This window comes from Leptodactylus fuscus, chromosome 3, assembly GCF_031893055.1.
Source record: "Leptodactylus fuscus isolate aLepFus1 chromosome 3, aLepFus1.hap2, whole genome shotgun sequence".
Taxonomy (NCBI): domain Eukaryota; kingdom Metazoa; phylum Chordata; class Amphibia; order Anura; family Leptodactylidae; genus Leptodactylus; species Leptodactylus fuscus.
The window spans coordinates 165084471-165103611 of record NC_134267.1 but is presented as its reverse complement, the minus strand read 5'-3'; the positions used below and the strand labels follow the sequence as shown (position 1 = coordinate 165103611).

General features: G+C 39.5%; 1 protein-coding gene across 1 annotated transcript in view; it reads left to right on the top strand.

The window, feature by feature from the left end:
• The window catches only part of SERPINI1 (serpin family I member 1), a 36854-nt gene extending 18188 nt beyond the window's left edge, over positions 1-18666 (top strand). Inside the window, exons 5-9 of the mRNA XM_075268717.1 lie at positions 2249-2453; positions 9508-9605; positions 12033-12119; positions 17582-17671; positions 18051-18666. Coding sequence (XP_075124818.1) covers positions 2249-2453; positions 9508-9605; positions 12033-12119; positions 17582-17671; positions 18051-18127 — 557 coding nt within the window. The 3' untranslated portion in view covers positions 18128-18666. The remainder of the gene's footprint in view (positions 1-2248; positions 2454-9507; positions 9606-12032; positions 12120-17581; positions 17672-18050) is intronic.
• Positions 18667-19141: the final 475 nt, after the last annotated feature.

The window sequence follows — 19141 nt, the reverse complement described above, 5'->3', positions numbered from 1 at the left end:
CTAAGAAGCATTGCAAAAGCAATGTGTTTGGGAAAACTCTTGAATTTACATAAGCTACCTTATGAAATGGGAATACCCCTTTTAATGTACTTTTCCAGAATTACAGTATTGATAGCCTATGTCTGACTGTGGCACCTCTGCTGATCAGCTGTTAAAAAGGTTTTGTTTTTTATATTGGACAATTGCTTTTTGTTAGGCTAAGTTCACACAGAGTTTTTTGGTCAGGGTTTTGGCAGAAATCCGCCTCCAAACCCTGAACCAAAAAAACGCCTCACCATTCAAAGTATACAAAACACTTTTCCGCTAGCATTTTTTTCCGCTAGTGGCAATAAAAGAAGCGAGATGTTCATTCTTTTTTGAAGCCTAAGCGTTTTCTGGCTCACGGCTTCAATGCAAGTCAATGTGAGTTGGTTTTTCCTGCTCACGTTTTTTGGTCAGAAACTTGAAGCAGAACCTGAAGTGTTTTTGGCAAAAACCTGATCAGGAAACGCCAGGTGTTTTTTTTTTGTTTTTTTTTTTTTGTTTTTTTTTTTTTTTAAATATCATTCATGACCACATCCCAAGAGGAAACGGATCAGGAAACTCCTCACGTATTCTGGTTTGGTTTTGACAATGCCAAAACCCTGATCAAAAAACTCTGTGTGAACTTTCCCTTAGAAGGGCCATCTCCCCCCCCCCCCCCCCAAAAAAAAATAAAAAAATTGATTCCATTGAAACTGGAGAACTGCCTGTAATGCACAAGTTTTCTCTTCCTCAAAGAGAAAGTTGATATTTTCTGAATTGCTAGATGTGGGTTGGGAACAGAATTCTCTAATGGGTTATTTGACCAAAAACCCCATTAAGGGCTCATTCACATCTGCGCCCGGGGTCTCCGTTCTGCAGGTTTCCGTTTCTTGCACAAAACTGAGCAGGATATGGAAACCTGCAGGACTCTTTCATACCCATTCATTTGAATGGGATTGAAAGATGTCCCGCCGTGAGCGGCGGTGAGCGTTTTATGCTCTCCGCCGCGAAACCGTTATTTTAAAATCGGACACAGAGTCGGACAATGCAGTACTCTGTGTCCGGTTTTAAAAAAAACGGTTTCGCGGCGGAGAGCATAAAACGCTCACCGCCGCTCACGGCTGGACCTGGTCTGACAGCTTTCCGTCTTCTGCCGGCAGAAGAAGGAAAGCTGAGAACGGAGACCTGAACGCTAGTGTGAACCTAGCGTCAGCCTAGATTTAACAGTGGAACAGTGGTCTGTCAAATATCTGTAGCCAGAAATCATTTTAGAATTACATTTTAATATGGTTGTCCTGGCTGATGGGTTAGAAAACCACTTGTAATATTAAGCATATCAATATCAATATTTGATATGCTTATCTCTATCACACACCCACGCTTTTTCATCTGTTTTGCATTGAACACTTGTAATATTAGTCTGTTTCTAGACGTATATCATGGGATGTTATTGTGGGGAACCACCATAGACTGTTTGTGGTGCAGTATCTGCTTTTTGCAGAACAACAACTTTTAATTTGGATATCTTCAGTTCAGATTAGATTCTAAAACTAGTTTGATATTTCCTGTGTAACTATACTGAGACTTCTGCTGTTTCTGATACTCTTCCACTTCCTGATGGCATACAAAGAGCATATAACCACCGACTGCTTGCAATATAATGATAAAAGTTGTGTATTTTAGTCACAGACCAGTTGTATTATTCAGAACACTGCTCAGTGAGAAATGTAAAGCAATAACTTGCCCCTGCATATATGTACAGGTATGTCTTGAAATGGTGTACAACATGTGGAACTGTGATGTCATATTTATTGGGGCCCTTTGTAGCTTCTATAGTGATAGATTTATAGACTCTACCAGCCAAATGGCTGTGCAGGGTATTGGGCTGTGGCAGTAGTTCTCTACACGGGGTGGCTGATAGTGCTGTGTCTTCAGAAATCTCAGGATGAGTGTCTTTGCTGGGTTATTTAATAAGACGCCCAGTACTTATTGAGAGAGTCCGGTGTTCTTTATGGACTCTTGTCTGGTGCTCCTGAAGTGGAGCATAGGCGCATGTACCATGAGTACAGCTATCAATAATTAATAGGGCATTTTATTAAATATCCTCAGGGAGTATAGACATTTTTGGACATTGTTCATAAGGACATGCTCGTGATTTAATGTCCAAAATTCTCCTGACTGGTTCCTTGCTGATGTTTAAGGTGCTGCTATCTCAAATCTCCTATTTTGTACATTTGTTTTGCAGGAGAATTTACTGATGGATCCAATGAGGCTGGTGGAGTCTATCAAGTCCTAGAGATGCTGTATGAGGGAGATGAGCTGAGTCTTATGCTCCTCCTTTCCAGACAGGAGGTTCCTTTGGCAACCCTCGAGCCTCTGGTAAAAGCGTCACTGATTGATGAGTGGGCTAATTCTGTGAAACGGCAAAAAGTTGAAGTTTATCTACCAAGGTAGGGCAACATAATGATATTGGATGTATTTCTTCCACGCTGTTTTAATTCTGTATATAGGTGGCTCTCCATAATACTGCAGTTCAGGTTAATCAGAAAACAGCATATTATTTACATGACTGAGGCTAGGTTCACAATTGTGTTGGGCTCTCTGTCGTTCAGATCTGCTGGGGGGCCCAAACCACGGAACGCTTGTCCACTAAAACAGCAGTTAGCCACAGACATCTGAAGATAACTCAGACTATAATGGAGCCCACTGGGTGTCCATCAGGTTTCAGTATAAAAATGGCCATGCAGGACTTCTCTCTCTACTGATTTTCGGGGGAATCTGCAGTGAACATAGCCTTAGTAGTATGGCTGGTTATATTCTGAGCAATATAGACTCCAATCATGAAGATGCTATGAATATTATCAGGGCAACCTGTGCTCACTATATGTATAAATATAGTATGCTAGTGTAAGATAGAAAAAAAAAAGTACTGTCGGTTAAATAATGAAACCCTATTATTATAGTGCAGGTCAGATATGATAATATCCGATGGATCCTCTTTAGGACATTGAAAGATGTGTAATAAACAGGTAGCAGCATAGCAGACCAGTTTACCAATGCAAAAGCTTTTACTCTAGTGTCTGAAGATATACAATATCCAGATCTTTAGCGCAAATATTTGGTTGGCTTTGATCAATTTCTCAGTTCTGTGCACATTGTCCAGATCAAGTGGTGTTTTGTTTTGCTTCAAACCCTTTCTTGTTTTTATTGGAACACCCTGTTGACTTCTGGGAAGATTTGCTAACCTTAATAAATAAAAAAAAATAAAATGCATCTACTTATCACAGCAAAAACCATGTAATAAATCTAATTTGTAGGCCATGGTAGTGGTGGACTAATTATTATTAGGTTAGTTACTTGCTTAACCGGCTTCTTATTTATTTGTGTTGCTTGCTCTGTTGTGTGTGTGTGGTTTTTTTTTTATACTACTTTGCCTATTGTGAATCAGAGGTTGGAAATCCTCCTGCCATCTCATCAGAGCCACAGATAGTTGCTCAGGTTGTCCCTTGTACTTTAAACTGCAGCTTCTTTTCTCTAATTCTCTGCTTTATATCAACCCAGACTTACCAGCAAGGCCCTGTTCACATTTTCCTTGAAGGATTTCCTAATGTATACCTCCCACTTTTGGCTGCAATTGTAAAAAAATAAAAAGTATGTTACATAGTGTCCCTTTTTATGTAGTGGCCAGTTGTACAGTAAGCTACATTCTGTGCTTTCCAAATTAGTTAATAAGAAATGCAGACACATTCCCTGATAGAGGTTGAAAGGGCGCTTTTTGGCCCTCCATTTTGTGAATGGCTGCTTGTGACTATGTTTGCCATATGTGCCAGGAACTTTTTCAGCAGATATGGCCGACTTGCTCACATAATGAACATAGTCTGGCTTATTGCATGGAGAGCTAGTTTCCATTGTAGCAAAGATAAAATGTTACACGGCTCTCCCCTAAGTACCAGTAAGACTACAGTCACTCTGCTGTCATTCTGATCCATTGTAGAATCGGAGCAACTGACGGAAACCTTAAAAAAGTGAGCAATCAAGATGGCAGAAAGCTTCCACCTTGTTTTTAACATTGCAGTGAATGGAGACAGATGCAGATGGTGAGTGATCCGTCTGCATCAGTCATTCTTTGGGGTTTTCCGTTCATTACTTTGATATTATGATGGTTCATAACTAACTTTTCATTATGGTAGTGTGAATGTAGCCTAATCTTCAGATGACACTTCCTTAAAGGGGTTTATACGTGTATAATGTGAGAGTTGGCTGGTATGGTTTACGATTGAACTGGACTTTTCTAAATCCAAACGTGGCTGTAATAAGTACTTTGTACAGCCCTGAACAATATGTGTGCTCAATATAGAAGTAAAATAAACTATATAAATAAAAATAAATGGGAAGCTTTAGAAAAGTGAAAGAAGTCTGTCCAATATTAAATATTTTTTGTTTACAGGGAACATTAATAAAGTTTTATTCTGTACAATCCTTTGCATTGTTAATATGTGTATTGTCTACAGTGTATACAATTGTAATCTTCTCTCCATCCTATGGCTCATATATCGTTCTCTTTTCCCTCCGCTATAGATATAACCCAGTTAATCATTTTGATGATCCTCTTTACTTGACGTTGCCTAATTCATGTTTCCTCTCTGATCAGGGTTTCTGTAGCGAAACTAATTTACAACAATATCTGAATAAATACATTAAAAATCAATTCTGTTCCTAGTAGGAAAAAGTTCATCTCAGTTTTGACTTTATTTCATTGTGATATACGAGATACTGTAGGTTAGCGAGATTGAAATTTGATGGAGTGATTCTGTAATTTCCCTACTTAGCTTTGTGAGATTAACGGCGGCTTTTCTCAGTGCTGGCTTCTGATTTAAAATGCAGGCGCGGTATGGAATTTTATCAAAGCACTAAATAAACAGTTATAAATATTTATATCTACTGACTAGAGGAGGCAAACTATGAAGTGCAGAATACAGATAATGTCCACCGAGAATGAAAAGCCACAGCACAAGACTGATAAGTTCTGTTTCGCTTAATCCTTGTCAGCCAGACATTAAGAGAAAACCAATTTCTCCAAGTTTGAAATAACTATTTCTGCTGAATGTTGGATTAAAGGGAAAATTACTTGCCAATGTGGATTTTCTAAATCGAATTTTTTAGGAGCCATTCATGTTCAGCACAATAAAAAAAAAAAAGAAGAAACATTTTGGTCGCTTTGGTGCCAAAGGAAACCACTGACCCAGTGATAACTATGTGTTTGCTGTTGAGGCTCCAAATTTCAATAGTTTAAAATATAAGGTGTATTTAAAGGGGCCGCTTTCTGACATCATGCCCATTGGTCACATGGCAATGCTACAGCCAAGTCCTATTCAAATGTATTGGTTTGGATTGAGCTGCTGCATGGCCATGTCAGAAAAAGAGCCACGTCTTCTAATTTCAGATTAACCCTTTAAGAGAGCAGTCTGTGTCTGATCACAGGGTGAGAGGACCAGGGCTGTTAAGTCATTTGGACAAACCACTGACTCCAACTCAGACTCCTATTTTATCACAGCACAACACTAACTCTTTCTAAAGTGGATGACAGCCATTGCCTGAAAAACCTTAGAGTTCCTCTAATTCAGAAAAAAAAAGTTATTGAATTGCTATGCAAATAAATAGGCAACAAAATTTGCATCCAATTAATTATGCAATTTGATAACTATATTGTACAGTTTAAAATAATGAATAATTTTATTTTGAAACTGCAGTCCAACTCCAATTACAAGATTCACTTTTACATCAAAAACTCCGCCACAGATACTGCCAAAAATCGGTGGAGAGAAAAGTCCTACATGGAGGTGTTTTCTTTCTGCTGGTTTCAGTGTAAAAACTGCATAAACCTGATGGACCCCATTATAGTTTATGGCAGGAGTCAGCAATCTTTGGTACTCCAGCTGCTGTGAAACTACGACTCCCAACATGCTCCATTCACTTCCATGGGAGGTCCAAGAAAAGCAGAGTAAGTATGCATGCTGGGAGTTGTAATTTTAGAACAGCCGGGGTGCTGAAGGTTGCCTACCCCGGATTATGGGGTCTGCAGGCAAGTGCTGTTTTAGTGGACTGGCTCTCTGTTGTTCGGATTCCTCGGTGATCGTGTACAACAGAGAGCCCAAAGCAGGTGTGAACCTATCCTAACCAGGGATGAGATGCAGCCTATTCTCCTCAGTTTTACTGACATGTTTTTTTAAAAAATGCCTCCAATTTACAGAACTGGGAAGAAGAGGTGCCTGTGAACGCCAGGTAGTGCAGGTGCGCTTTATATTGTTTTTGCTTTATATTGCAATAAAGTTGCTTTTATTGGTGTCCTCTGTATTTACTTGTGAGCCTTTATCTTGGTAGGTGTTTTCACTTTCTAGTTTATACTTTCACTATAGAGAAAACCGCAGAGGCCTAGTAAGTGTTAAAACTGAGAGATTGTTTTCTTAAAGCTGTAAGACTTGTTTGAGTGGGAGGGGGGTTGGAATTGCAGTATACCTTTTGTTCCATTTTTTTTTTTTTTAATCTAGTTTTACATTTTATAGTAGGATTACCTTTTTGTATATACTTTGTTCTAGAAACTATTTCTAGAGCTATATACATAAAAATAAATAAAGGGGGAATAATTATAAACTATAGTGGTGTAATTAGTCAAATTTAACTTGACTAATTTAGCAATTCAAAAAAATCAGGTTTCTCATTTTCAACATCTAGTCAGTACAGCACATCACTGGGAGGCGTGTATGATGATCGTAGGGGACTATTATTCTAGAAGTCTCTCTTTCATCATACTATTCAGCCGGTAGATCCAGCCAACGTGTGGGCCGTGTTTCACAGGTGAAACTCGGTTATGTGAATGTGGGTTTAGCCCTGCTAGAGTTTGATTTAATTCATGCAGGCTTTAGCTGCTTTCATACAGAGTAACGCTCCGCCCATTCTGACACGTAAACACGTGTCATAGTGAGCACTGTAAAACAGAATCCCATTGACTTCAGCGCTCACTCTGACACGTGTTTACGTGTCAGAATGAGCGGAGCGTTACTCCGTGTGAAAGCAACCTTTGTCTTCTGTGCGGCAAACTATGATTAACAGCTTATTTGCTGTAGTCAGTAGTTGACTGATAAGATGAGTAAACCTGAATTAGACCACTTTGTCCTGTGTTAAATCACTGAATTTTTAAAAATTTCTTTAAGAAAAAAAAAAATGAAACTCGATTAAAATCAAGAATCACCTTTAGGCTGAGGCCCCACATTGCAGGTTTTTTTGTTGCAGATTTTGTTGAAGTTTTTTGAGCCAAAGCCAAGAATGGCTACAAATGGAATTGGAAATATATAGGAAGTCTTTATAATTCTAACTTCTGCTCAATCTAGTCCTGGTTTTGGCTCAAAAAAACGCAACAAAATCTGCAACAAAAAAAGCTGCGTTTCCGCAAAGTGGGGCCCTGGCCTTAAGCTTGAAAAACGTGTGATTTTATTTTTAGGCAAAATCACCAATCTTCATTTATAAGAATAGAAATCAATATTCAAATTTCCCAAGTGAATATACTCCCAAGTGAATATACATATACTCGAGTATAAGCCGAATTTTTCAGCCCAATTTTTGTGCTGAAAAAGCCCCCCTCGGCTTATACTCGAGTCAGCACAAAGAAAAAAAAAATTAATTATTTATTTATTTATTTATTTTTTTGGGGGGGTCTATGACCAGCCACAATATCAATGTAATCTCCCATAAAATAGTGCAAAAAAAAAAAAAGATTTAAAAAAATAAAAGTTCTAAATCGCTCCTTTCCCTAGAATACATACAAAAGTAGAAAAGTACTGTGAAACACAAGCACATTAGGTACCCCGGTGTCTGAAAGTGCCTGGTCTACTGAATATAGGGTATCTGCAGTGCTCCTGTTCTGTTGGGAACGGGTTAATAGGAGCACTGCAGATACCCTATATTCAGCCAGACTGAATTCCAAGTGTGGGGGGGGGGACTCAGTCCTCAAGCTCAGGGAAGGGGCAGACAGACAACCAAAACACCCCCTCCCCTTTCCCATCACCCAGCAACTACTGCACCCAAAAACTCTGACCATTTTAATTTTTGAAATTTTCCAGTAGCTGCTGCATTCCCCCCCCCCCCCTTAGGCTTATACTTGAGTATATACGGTACATTCACTTGACAGTATGTATAAAGGGATTTTACCATCTGAGCAAGTTATCTACTATCCACAGGAAGGGATAACTTGCAAGACAGTGGGGGTCTCTGTGGTTAATCAGTGGCTGAATGGGAGTGTTTTGTTCCCTATTCTGAATGGAACCGTGGTCCAGCATTGTGCACGAATTTTCATGGGGGGGGGGGGGGAAAGGCATTACATGACAGACTCCTTTTTAAAAGGTAGTGGATTGACAGAGTTTGGGCACCCTGGATTAATAGGTCATCCCTAGGAGATCCCAGGCCTGCCATACTGTTTTCAGCTATAAGTTGTTAATAGGATTAAGTGCTGTGATCCAACCCCTCTCCCAAGGCAAGATCTCACTTCCACTTTGCCCCCTCATTTATTCTCTATAGAGCTACTGTTGTCTGTGTATTATGATACATATTTATTTCACAGTGCCAGCAATTAGATCTTTAAAGGGACTCCATCACTGGAAAAAGTCATTTTTATCTAAACACATGCTTGCATAGGCTTTAGAAATGCTATTCCACACTTACCTTTAGTATGTAAATTTCCTCAGTGGTTTCTGAATAAGTCCGTTTTTATTCATATACTAATGAGCCTCCAGCCAGCTCAGGAAGTTCCCAGCAGCCTCCTCTTTTCTATTCTCTTCTATGTGTGTGAAGCAAACAGGAAGCTGAGTCATCATCAGCAGCAGCAGCAGTCTCCCATAGAAAACAATAGGAGAGGTGTGCATGATCGTGCACCAGTCTAATTAGCATATGAATAAAAACGGACTTATTCAGAAACCACTGAGGCAATCTACATACTATAGGTAGGTGTGAAATAGACTTTCTAAAGGCTATGCAAGGATGTGATTAGTTAAAAATGACTTTTCCTAGTGATAGAGCCCCTTTAAATAGATTTTATTAGGAAACCCTGTTCATTTTGCTGTGACTCATTATTTTAGAGACTTGGACGGAAAACATCTGCCCAAAATGTGCCCGACATGGCTGAATTTCACGTTTTTTGTGACCCAATTGCTGGAGAGAAGTCGCTTTGATCCCCTCTCCTTTACTTTTTATACAGTGCACTAACCAACATAATAAAGCAAATAAAATCTAACCAGGGACCAGATGACAGGTCCACTCTACAGCATAATTTGACTTGTCATGTAATTCTCATGGCTTGAAAGGCATTTTATGGGTCTGTTGTATAGATAAGATTATTTAGATCCCATTGAGAGCTTCCATTGTGTTCAATTTCCTGATGTTCCAGTCATCTCTACTACAGTACAAACCTTTTTATTTTAAAAGTGCTTTAATCTCAAATAACCTGTTTTATAGGTTCAAAGTGGAAGAAACGGTTGATCTGAAGGATGCTTTGTCAAGGCTTGGCATCGTAGAGATATTCAGTAGACAAGCTGATCTGTCTGCAATATCCGGTATGATACCGCTGCAGTATTTGTATCTTCCAGTTTCCAGCTCCGGCTGTCATCATACTTTATTGCTCATATTTATCTTTTTTATATATTATATTGCACAGGCAGTCCATTAATAATACATTGGGGTAATCCGTACACAGGCTGCTCGCTTCCCACATGTTGCAGAGAAGATTCTCTGAATACACAATTAAAATATTTCAGCATTATGAATATAAGCAAAGCAAGGCTAGCAATATTAATCTGTGTTAATGTATCCACTGCTCATAGAGAATATGATACAGGCTCTACCGAATGTGTGAAATGTGGGAAGAGCTGGCGAAGCGTTTTCTTACCAGTCATAAACTATAAATATTCTATTGCAATTCTATTATCTTGCTGGTAATTAAAATGAAGAGTGCAAGGTCCAAGATCTGCTACGTCCCTGGTATTCAACACAGAAGCTTAAAGCAGGCCATACTCCTTAGATATACTGGGCGGCCATCTGATGTGTGTGGGTACATCCCGACTCTTCTCTGATGCCGATGATGGGAGAGATAAGATTCAGGTAGTTGTATTTATACAGAAGTATGTAGAAGCCTCCTGACGATAGATGTCTGAGCAGATAAGGATTGGACAGATTTATACTGATGCGTAAAACTGGGCATAAAATAAGGTAAAAAGAAATTCATCTGACCTATCAAAAAGCACCAAGCCTCCGTAAGCCTACATACTATGGGCCTTTTGTGATAGTTTAGGTTTTCTTTTGTTTTTTTTGTGTTTTTTTGTTTTCTTTTTAATGTAAATTTGGTCACTACAAACCTTCTATATAGTCCAGTCATATTAATGTGACCACCTGTCAAAATCCAGAATAACCACCTTTGGCAGAGCGAACCGCTGCGAGCCATGGAGGGGATGTTGTGATGATATTCACTGGGGTGTTGAGTCATGCCGACTCCAGTGCCGTGGCCAGCTACACTAGGTTACGTGGTTGAGCATCCATGGCGTGAACAACCCGATCGAGGTGGTCCCACAGATTTTCAGTGGGGTTCAAGTCCGGGTAATTTGCTGGCCAAGGAAGTACGGTAAACTGATCCTGGTGCTCCTCGAACCACGAACGTACGCTGCAAGCTTTATGACACATCGCATTGTCCTGCTGGTAGATGCCATCATCCTGAAGAAAAACAATTCGCATGTAGGGGTGAACATGGTCCACAAGGATAAATACATACTTGTGTTGATCCATCATGCCTTCCACAATGATGAGTGCACCCAGATGGCTGATGACACGTGCCTTCTGTGATTGGTTATTTAACATTTACGACAAAGGCGGTGGTCACATTAATATGACTGGATTGTGTATATTGATATTAAGGCCTTTTTATGGGGCAATAAATTCCCAAACAAAATTGCATAATCATTGTTCAGTATAAAGTTTAGCCTGGTTCACATATGCGTTTGGTATTCCATTCGGGGAGTACTTGCAGCACTTTTCTCTTTGTATGACTCCTGCGGAAACCACACGGACCCCATTATAATCTATGGGGTCCATGTGGTTTCTTTTCTAACCGCTTTTTAATATGTATAGGTTTCCGTTTGGGGAGTCCGCTTGGGAATACCAAACCCAGATGTGAATCGGGCGTGATGCACCAAACAAACGGCAGATTCTGTCAGCATAAAATCCCCTTGTTTACAATTCAGTTAGTATGAGAGATGGAAAGATAAGATCGCACTTTGGACCTATTCATGTAAAATTCACAGGATTATTCCCTTTGGTGTGTTTACTTACAAACTGGTTATCTTTGAGATACTAGTTTTTGTATATTTAAGAGCCCCTGTCTGCTCTATTGACTTGTCTGTTTTAAAAATAGCAGAATTTTTCTCAGTAGTGCGTTGTGATGTCCCTGTTACTACTCCTGCAAATAATGAAATAAGTTGAGAGCCCTACCTTTACACTCCCCAAACAGCCCAAATAGTGTCAGGCTATATAAGATGCACCCCAAGGAGAGCGGTGGTATTCTTATTTATTTTAATACATTTAATTTATTTTTCTTTTTGTCTTTTTTTTTTTCTTTTCTTTCATGGTTTGCCTTCTCCAGTACATGACATCCTTACAACCTGGAGTTCGCTCCATTTGGTTAAGTTCTTCATTTTATTTCTATTTCAAGATCAGGCTGGTCTTCTACATGAGCTGGCCAGACTTTTCTGTTATGTTTTTTGGAGGAAATTGGCCAGGAGTCATGAAAAAGCTTCTGAGCTCTCCCAGCACATATTGGGAGCGTTTGCCTAGAAATACACACCTTTATTTATTGCTAGAAACAGATGTACCACTAGCATTTATCTTCCTCATGCTATGGCAGAATCTCTCTTCCTGTCTTTCATTGTCCATATACATTATTGCACATCTGAATACAACCATTCATTCTTGTAACCAATCTGCATTGTTTTCAGAAAACAAGGATCTTTATGTTGATAAAGCTGTTCACAAGTCTTATCTTGAGATTAATGAAGAGGGATCTGAAGCCGCTGCTGCCTCTGGTATAGTATAGCTTTATGGTTATAACTATGAAATGAAAATTTTAATAGTATATTTTTCTCATAGTTCTATTGTACAGTGCTGTGCAGTTAAAATTTCATGTTCGTTCTGAAGGAAGGGGGATTAAATCAATAGTGAATGTATTTATATGATTGTCTTTTATAATGCATTTTATATTTGGCTCTGCAACGTGAACGTTGTGATCTCTTTGCCTGCAGCATTTTATATGGTTTCCAATAACAACCAGATTCACAACACCTTAGGTTGCTCTATATACTTTCTGACCCTGCTTGGCAGGTGTCATAAATGAAGCTCTGGACAGTATTATAAACCTGCTTACTGTGGGGCAATGCTGCCAAATGTGCATAGGTAACTTTATTTTATCGGCCTAGGACAGTGGTGGCGAACCTATGGCACGCATGCCAGAGGTGACAGTCGGAGCCTCTCTGTGGGCACCCATCTATGGAACAGATTCTACAGATGTGTGGGGGCCACTTTGCAGCAGATTGTTCTGTGTGAGGACCATTGTGGAACAGATTCTACTGTGTGGGGATCACTGTGGAGCAGATTGTACTGTGTGGGGATCACTGGTGAGCAGATTGTACTGTGTGGGGATCACTGTGGAGCAGATTGTACTGTGTGGGGATCACTGTGGAGCAGATTGTACTGTGTGGGGATCACTGTGGAGCAGATTGTACTGTGTGGGGATCACTGTGGAGCAGATTGTTCTTTGCAGGGATCGCTGTTGAACAAATTGTACTGTGTGGGGGGCCCCTCATTTTTATATCACACAGTGTCTGTTTTATAGCAGACCAGTGATATTATTACAAGCTGTAATAACATTGCATGGTCACTATAAAACAGATCCTTCTCAATGTAAATAGTGAACATTAATTATTCAGATTTATACGAAATGCATACTTTTACCTTTCAGCACAAAGTTGTTTGTAGTATTGAAAGCTCTGCAAAGCCCCACTCACATGACTGTGTTTGGCGGGTCTTTAATTGTCGGCAATTGTGGATCCACATAGTATTAAGGTTAATTTGCCATGTTGGCACTTTGCGATAAATTAGTGGGTTTTGGGTTGCAGTTTGGGCACTCGGTCTCTAAAATATTCGCCATCACTGTTCTAGGACATATCATCCCTTTACTGTTCTGAAAAGGCACATGAGTAGTATATAATGGATAGGTAGTTATCTGTGCATAGCTCACAGAATACCAAAATTTCTGTCTGTCAGATCTTTTCTCTAAATTACATTAATTGCAGTGTGTAATCTCGTAGCTAAACCTTTCTTCTAAATGAAAGGACAAATCTAAAGTCAAAAAGGCCCTGTCTCTGTAATGTAATAGAAATGCCCAACCTTGCATATGCATGAACTTGCAATTTGCATATTTAATGTTTGTTACTCCTCAGACATCTGAAATACTATGTCTACCTTCACAATTTTTTTTAACTTCTCATATAAAATGAAACAAATTTTCCAATAGATCTTAATTAAAAATGCCCTCCTGTTTCGTTACTAAAGCTCCTTAGCTGACATTTCTATGCTAACAGAAAGCATACTTGTCTGATCCTCCAGTCATATGCTCTTCTATCTTTCCTCTACTAGCAATGCAGGATTATACTATACACAATTTTTTGTTGTCTGTTAGCCATTCCCAGCCAGGGTGCCTTGGAAAACCCGTCAAAGGATGCAGATAGAGTTAAATACAGTGGTGAAGCAGGAAACCTGCAACTTCCTGCTCCACCATTCAGTCTTTGATTAGTACTATCTGCTGCTTAGCACAGGACTGTTTCATCAAGCCACAAACTAGAATTATGGAGGACAGCTGTGTGGAAACAGGGCTACATAAAGATTACTTTATTTATAATGCACATCTGTGTTGGGATCTCTGGGAAGCATTATACAATATGTAAAGGGAATAATAACCCTATATTGACACTAAGGGGCATTTAAACTGTGTGGAGGAAATTAAGCAGGTGTTTTACTATATGGGGGCTACTATGGGGGAATTGCACTGTTTGGAGGACACTAAGGGAGCATTGTGTTAGTGAATTTACTGTGGATGAGTGGTATTAAATTTGCTGTGGGTGTTTTGTTTTTTGTTTTTTTTGTTTTGTATTTTTTTTTTTTTTTAGCCAAAGCCAAGAATGGTTGCAAACAGGAATGGGAAATATATAGGAAGTTCTTATACTTCTACCTTCTGCTCAATCCACTCCTTGCTTTGACTAAAAAAAAAAAAAAAACGCAGGAAAATCTGCAACAAGGGACTTCAGCCTTTAAAGTTCTATCTTCTGCCACTATGAGGCACTGTAAGGGCTCTGTACACAGACGGATTGGCTGAGTGAGTGATTTGTTCCCAATAATAGCGTGGTGTAAGGGGTATTAGAAATGTCCATTGTAGGCAGCACATATTTACCAGGGATCTGCTGCCAACAATACTGGAAACAAGCAGCCAGACGAGCATTTGTAAGTTATATGGCCATTCATCCCCAGATAGTTGCCCAGTATGAAATATCCTTAGAGGGAACCTGACAAATAGTTTTTCCACCATTAAATGGCCCTTTCATGTGCAGGATGAAGTAGTTCCTTTTCCATTTTTGTCCCTCTGTAATCTTTCTGTTACAGAGTTGAAGTTATAAATGTTTGAAAGCCTAAAAAGTCACATGTGAATTAACCTAAGTAGTCTGATGGTGCCACTTTATGGTGGAAAAACACCTGACAGATCCCATTTAAAAATGAGTTCTGATCGCTGGCTAAATTGTAGATTTCGACTAGTTTTGACCGCTCTACCCATGTGAAAAGATCCTTAGGCTAGTGGGAGGATGTCCTGGACTAATACAGCTTTCAAGGAGATGGATATAAAGTTATTGGTGGGAATTTATTAGGACTGTTGTTTCCTCACACCAGTCTTAATAAAGGCCCCAAATGGTGCAGGGTGTGCCTGACTTCTTGAGAAACTCTAACCCGTTAATAATTCAGGCTCATGCCCCACTGCCAGAATGGGATTCCAGAAAACTGGTTTGAATTGTAATAAGTATGTCAGGCAAAGGCATACCCACCCAACTCTCTGCCCTGCTTTTTTCCCGCATTCCCAGAAAGTAGTGAGCAAGCCGCAGAACAGGAAAATTGGCGCATCTTTGGCACCAAAAAGGTCTGTGTGCCACATTATCACCCATCTATTCTACAAAATCAAACTGGAATACATGGGTTGATAAATTCCCCCACTTGTCCTAAAACAAGAAAAGTAACTTTGTAGCATGAAAAAAAACCCCATCTAATCTCATTCTTCTAAAATGATCTAAAATATATTTTCTTGTTTTCATGGCTACATCCATGGACATGTATACAGCTTTCGTAACTTCACATTTTCATATAGGTATCACAGCATATGCACTGTAAAATCCCATTAAACAGAAAGAAAAGACTTCCACAATTCCACAATTTGTTCACTGGGTGACCATCTATAAAGAGCATGGCTAGCTAGATGAAACTTTTTTTTTTTGCCAATGATTGGAACAATATAATAGATAAAAATTGTTCTGGTCTTATAATAAAGTGCTCACGGCGGCCTTTACAGAAGAATTGTTGTCTGATTATAGTTATTTGATATAATGATAATTTGCTGAGACAATTTTTTCATCATTTTCCATTTATTTCTGTTCAATGGAAACAATTTCTGTTGTTTTCTTGAAAGTTTCTATGTGTCTATGTCCTGCATTATCCTGGAGCTTCTATGATGCCTACGTTCAGTTATTTGGTCTAAAATAAACTGGCAATATTGAGACACTACAATTTTTTGCAACATTTTTAATAGATTTATTCTATTTAGCTAGAGCTGCAGTCTATCTAGATGTATTAAGGGGTTTGCAATCTTGTGGGCTACAGATGTCACTCCGTATACAAAGGATGAGGGGATATGTTGTGAAATGGTGGGGCGCTGACCGATGGAACCCTCATCAATCACAATATCTGGGGCACTTTGCACCCTACACTAAATGGAGCAGTGGTCAGTTCCATTCATTTCACTGGGACCATCGGAGATTAGATATCTCTGGCAATCCTATTGAATTGAAAGTAGCAGAATCACATGCAATAATAAAGATAATCAATTTTCCAGTGTCTTTGTATCTAATCTTGAGATTTCCAAGGTCCCTCCTTGCAATCAATTAATATCTTCCCATTTAGTACCTAGATGCTATTGTTGAAGCAGCTGCTTACTGTGGCATCCAAGGAGTCTATAGAAGGAAGGGCCTCCCTCTGGTTCCTCATTGTCATCCCGCAGTGTGAACACAGGATGCCAATTGTTTTCATGCTGGCTGAGTGCGTCATGGATGTATGCCTGTTAGGCCATGTCGGAGGCACGGTCTGAGAGATTGGCTGTCCATTTTTGACTGTCGGGTAGGTAGAAAATCACCTGGCAAAGCCTCTTGGCACACCTGTGATCACCCTTCTTACCTTCCACTCACGCCCCGTGAGTGCCTGGGTTCATAGGATAATATAAAACGAGCTTTTTAAAATTTATATATTTATTAACCCATGTGGGTCGGTATTAGGCCCCGTTCATATGGGGCAAGAGGGGCAGATTTTGGCGTGGAATCCACGTCATAATCTGCCTCGCGGCAGCATGCTCCTGGCTAGGCCCATTCATTTGGGTCTAATCTGCACTGCATCGGCATCCTGTCGCGGTAGCTGTGATGGAATATGCACACGCGGAATTGCGTGTGAACTAAGCCTTAGCCACAATAATGCTTTAGTATACGGAGTCCTATTGGGGCTGTAAAGAAAAATTATGTAAAGTAATAGAGTTTAAAAATAAGTTTTGTGTACCCCAAAATGGTGCCATTCAGGAATTTAACTTGTCCTGTAAAAAACTAAGAATCCTACAGCTACACTAACAGGAAAATAAAACTTTATGGATCTTGGTAGATGACAATGGGGGGGGGGGGTATTGATTCTAAGGGTGTTAATAGGTAGTTTCATTGTTTCCTGTTCTGATGGTTACACAGGTGCAGGGTACGTGACAAGACACTTCTCTTTATAGCTATACTGTATTTATTCATGTGTGTCAGTCACATGACCAGGACAGAGCTGTATCCTCTTGAAGTGAATAAAAGAAACGTCAGCTGAATGATAGCAAGCAGAGCCCTTGGAATACATGTGAAATTAATACAGAAAGCCAATGGAAATTGTATTGCGTTTCATAATCCAGTTTACTGACACTGAATATACATATACAATGTAAAATCATTATAAAACAAGGAACTTTATAAAATTGGATTTTCTAGAATGTTAAATGTCTTTTTCTCCACGTTTGAGCCAGAGCACACATTGCCTGGTAATCTTTACTTCACTGACATGACACGGTGTGATCATTCTATTTTTGTGTTTCCTTCTCCTAACAAAATTCAGTGTGTGCTTTATAGTCTCTCCCATCTGATGGCGTCTTGTTTCCCTGTAGGAATGGTTGCCAATAGTAGGATGGCAGTGTTGTACCCCCAGGTGATTTTTGACCACCCATTCTTCTTCTTGATTAGAAATCGCAGAACCGGTGAGTTATCTTCATGCATTTCATGTGACCTTAAAGTGACATCTGCCATAGTGCATGCAGCGCTGTGGGACATGATGCTCCTGCTGCCATTCCTGCTGTTTGATGTGGGTCTTTCAACCGTAGTAAAGGTATCTGTGCTTCAGCTCTTCTCCAATTGCCTCCAGAGCATTTTTGTCCTGTATTTGTTTGTTTTTTGTCTGCTTAACTTCTATCCGCTGAAGTGAACATACAAGCTTGTTCCAGCGGTTATGTAACCTTCTTTCCGGGAGCTGTTCTGCATGTTTATCGCTGCTTCCCAGCTCTTGCTTGATACATTTTGTAAAATGAAACTCGGCATGTCCTACAAATCCATTGTAATCTGGTTTTGCTTCTATTTTAGGCTGTGTCTTGTTTATGGGAAGAGTCATGCACCCAGAGGCACTGAATTCTGTTGGTCATGATTTTGAAGAACTCTAGTCCTATACACACATACATGCATACATATGGAAAATAATATATATAAGCACATTGTTTGCAAATAATATAATTGATGTTTGTTGTATAAATGTTTTCCCTCTCTTTTGTTTGAACCAGGATAGTATGTTTTAAACGGTAAGTTAAATCTATGTAGGGCTTTTATATATTTTATAAAGAGGAAAGCTGGACACCATTATGAAGAAGACCCGGTCCATAACTGGGGAAATCCTGGTAAATACAATTTCTGTCAGTGCACTGTACATTAAGGGTCTCGATATTTCAAAAGCAGAAAGGATTGTCGGATAATTGAAACTTGTGGAAACCCTAAGTGTAGGCATATCGCCTCCAGTATTACATTTGTCTCCTTGTGTTTGTGTTTGATGTGATCGCCTGCCAAATAAAGATGGAAATGTGAAAATATATATTTTTATTTAGAGCATCTGTGCAAACACCTGATTTATTATACACCCAAACTGGGTACAAAGTGAGTGCAATATGTGGTTTTTTGTCGTGCTATAAAGTTGATGTTTTGGAAATCACGTTTGGCGTTTCTTATTTCACAGATTGTAAGGGATATTTTACATGAAAGACGTCGTGCTCTTACTGATTTTTTTTTTTTTTTTTACGATTCTTTCTATAATGGTATGTTTGAGGAGACTTTTCTGAAAGGTGAACAATTTAAAGAGCACCCCCCCTTTAAGAAATAGCTAAAAAAAAGACTCATATTCACTATAGGATATAATGGACCAGCCTTCTCGAAAGAATCGGCAAGAAATCAGCACTCACCCGCAAATATTTGAAACCCCTTTATTAGCACAACGCGTTTCAGGCCATGGAGCCTTTTCTGAAGTGCTAATTCCTTCCAGGGTGTGCCAGGAGTGGGTTCTCCGTGGCCCGAAATGCGTTGTGCTAATAAAAGTGTTTCGAATATTTCCGGGTGAGCACTGATTTCTTGCCGATTCTTTCAAGAAGGCTGGTCCATTATATCCTGTTGTCCTGACTTCCCTGTGGCGG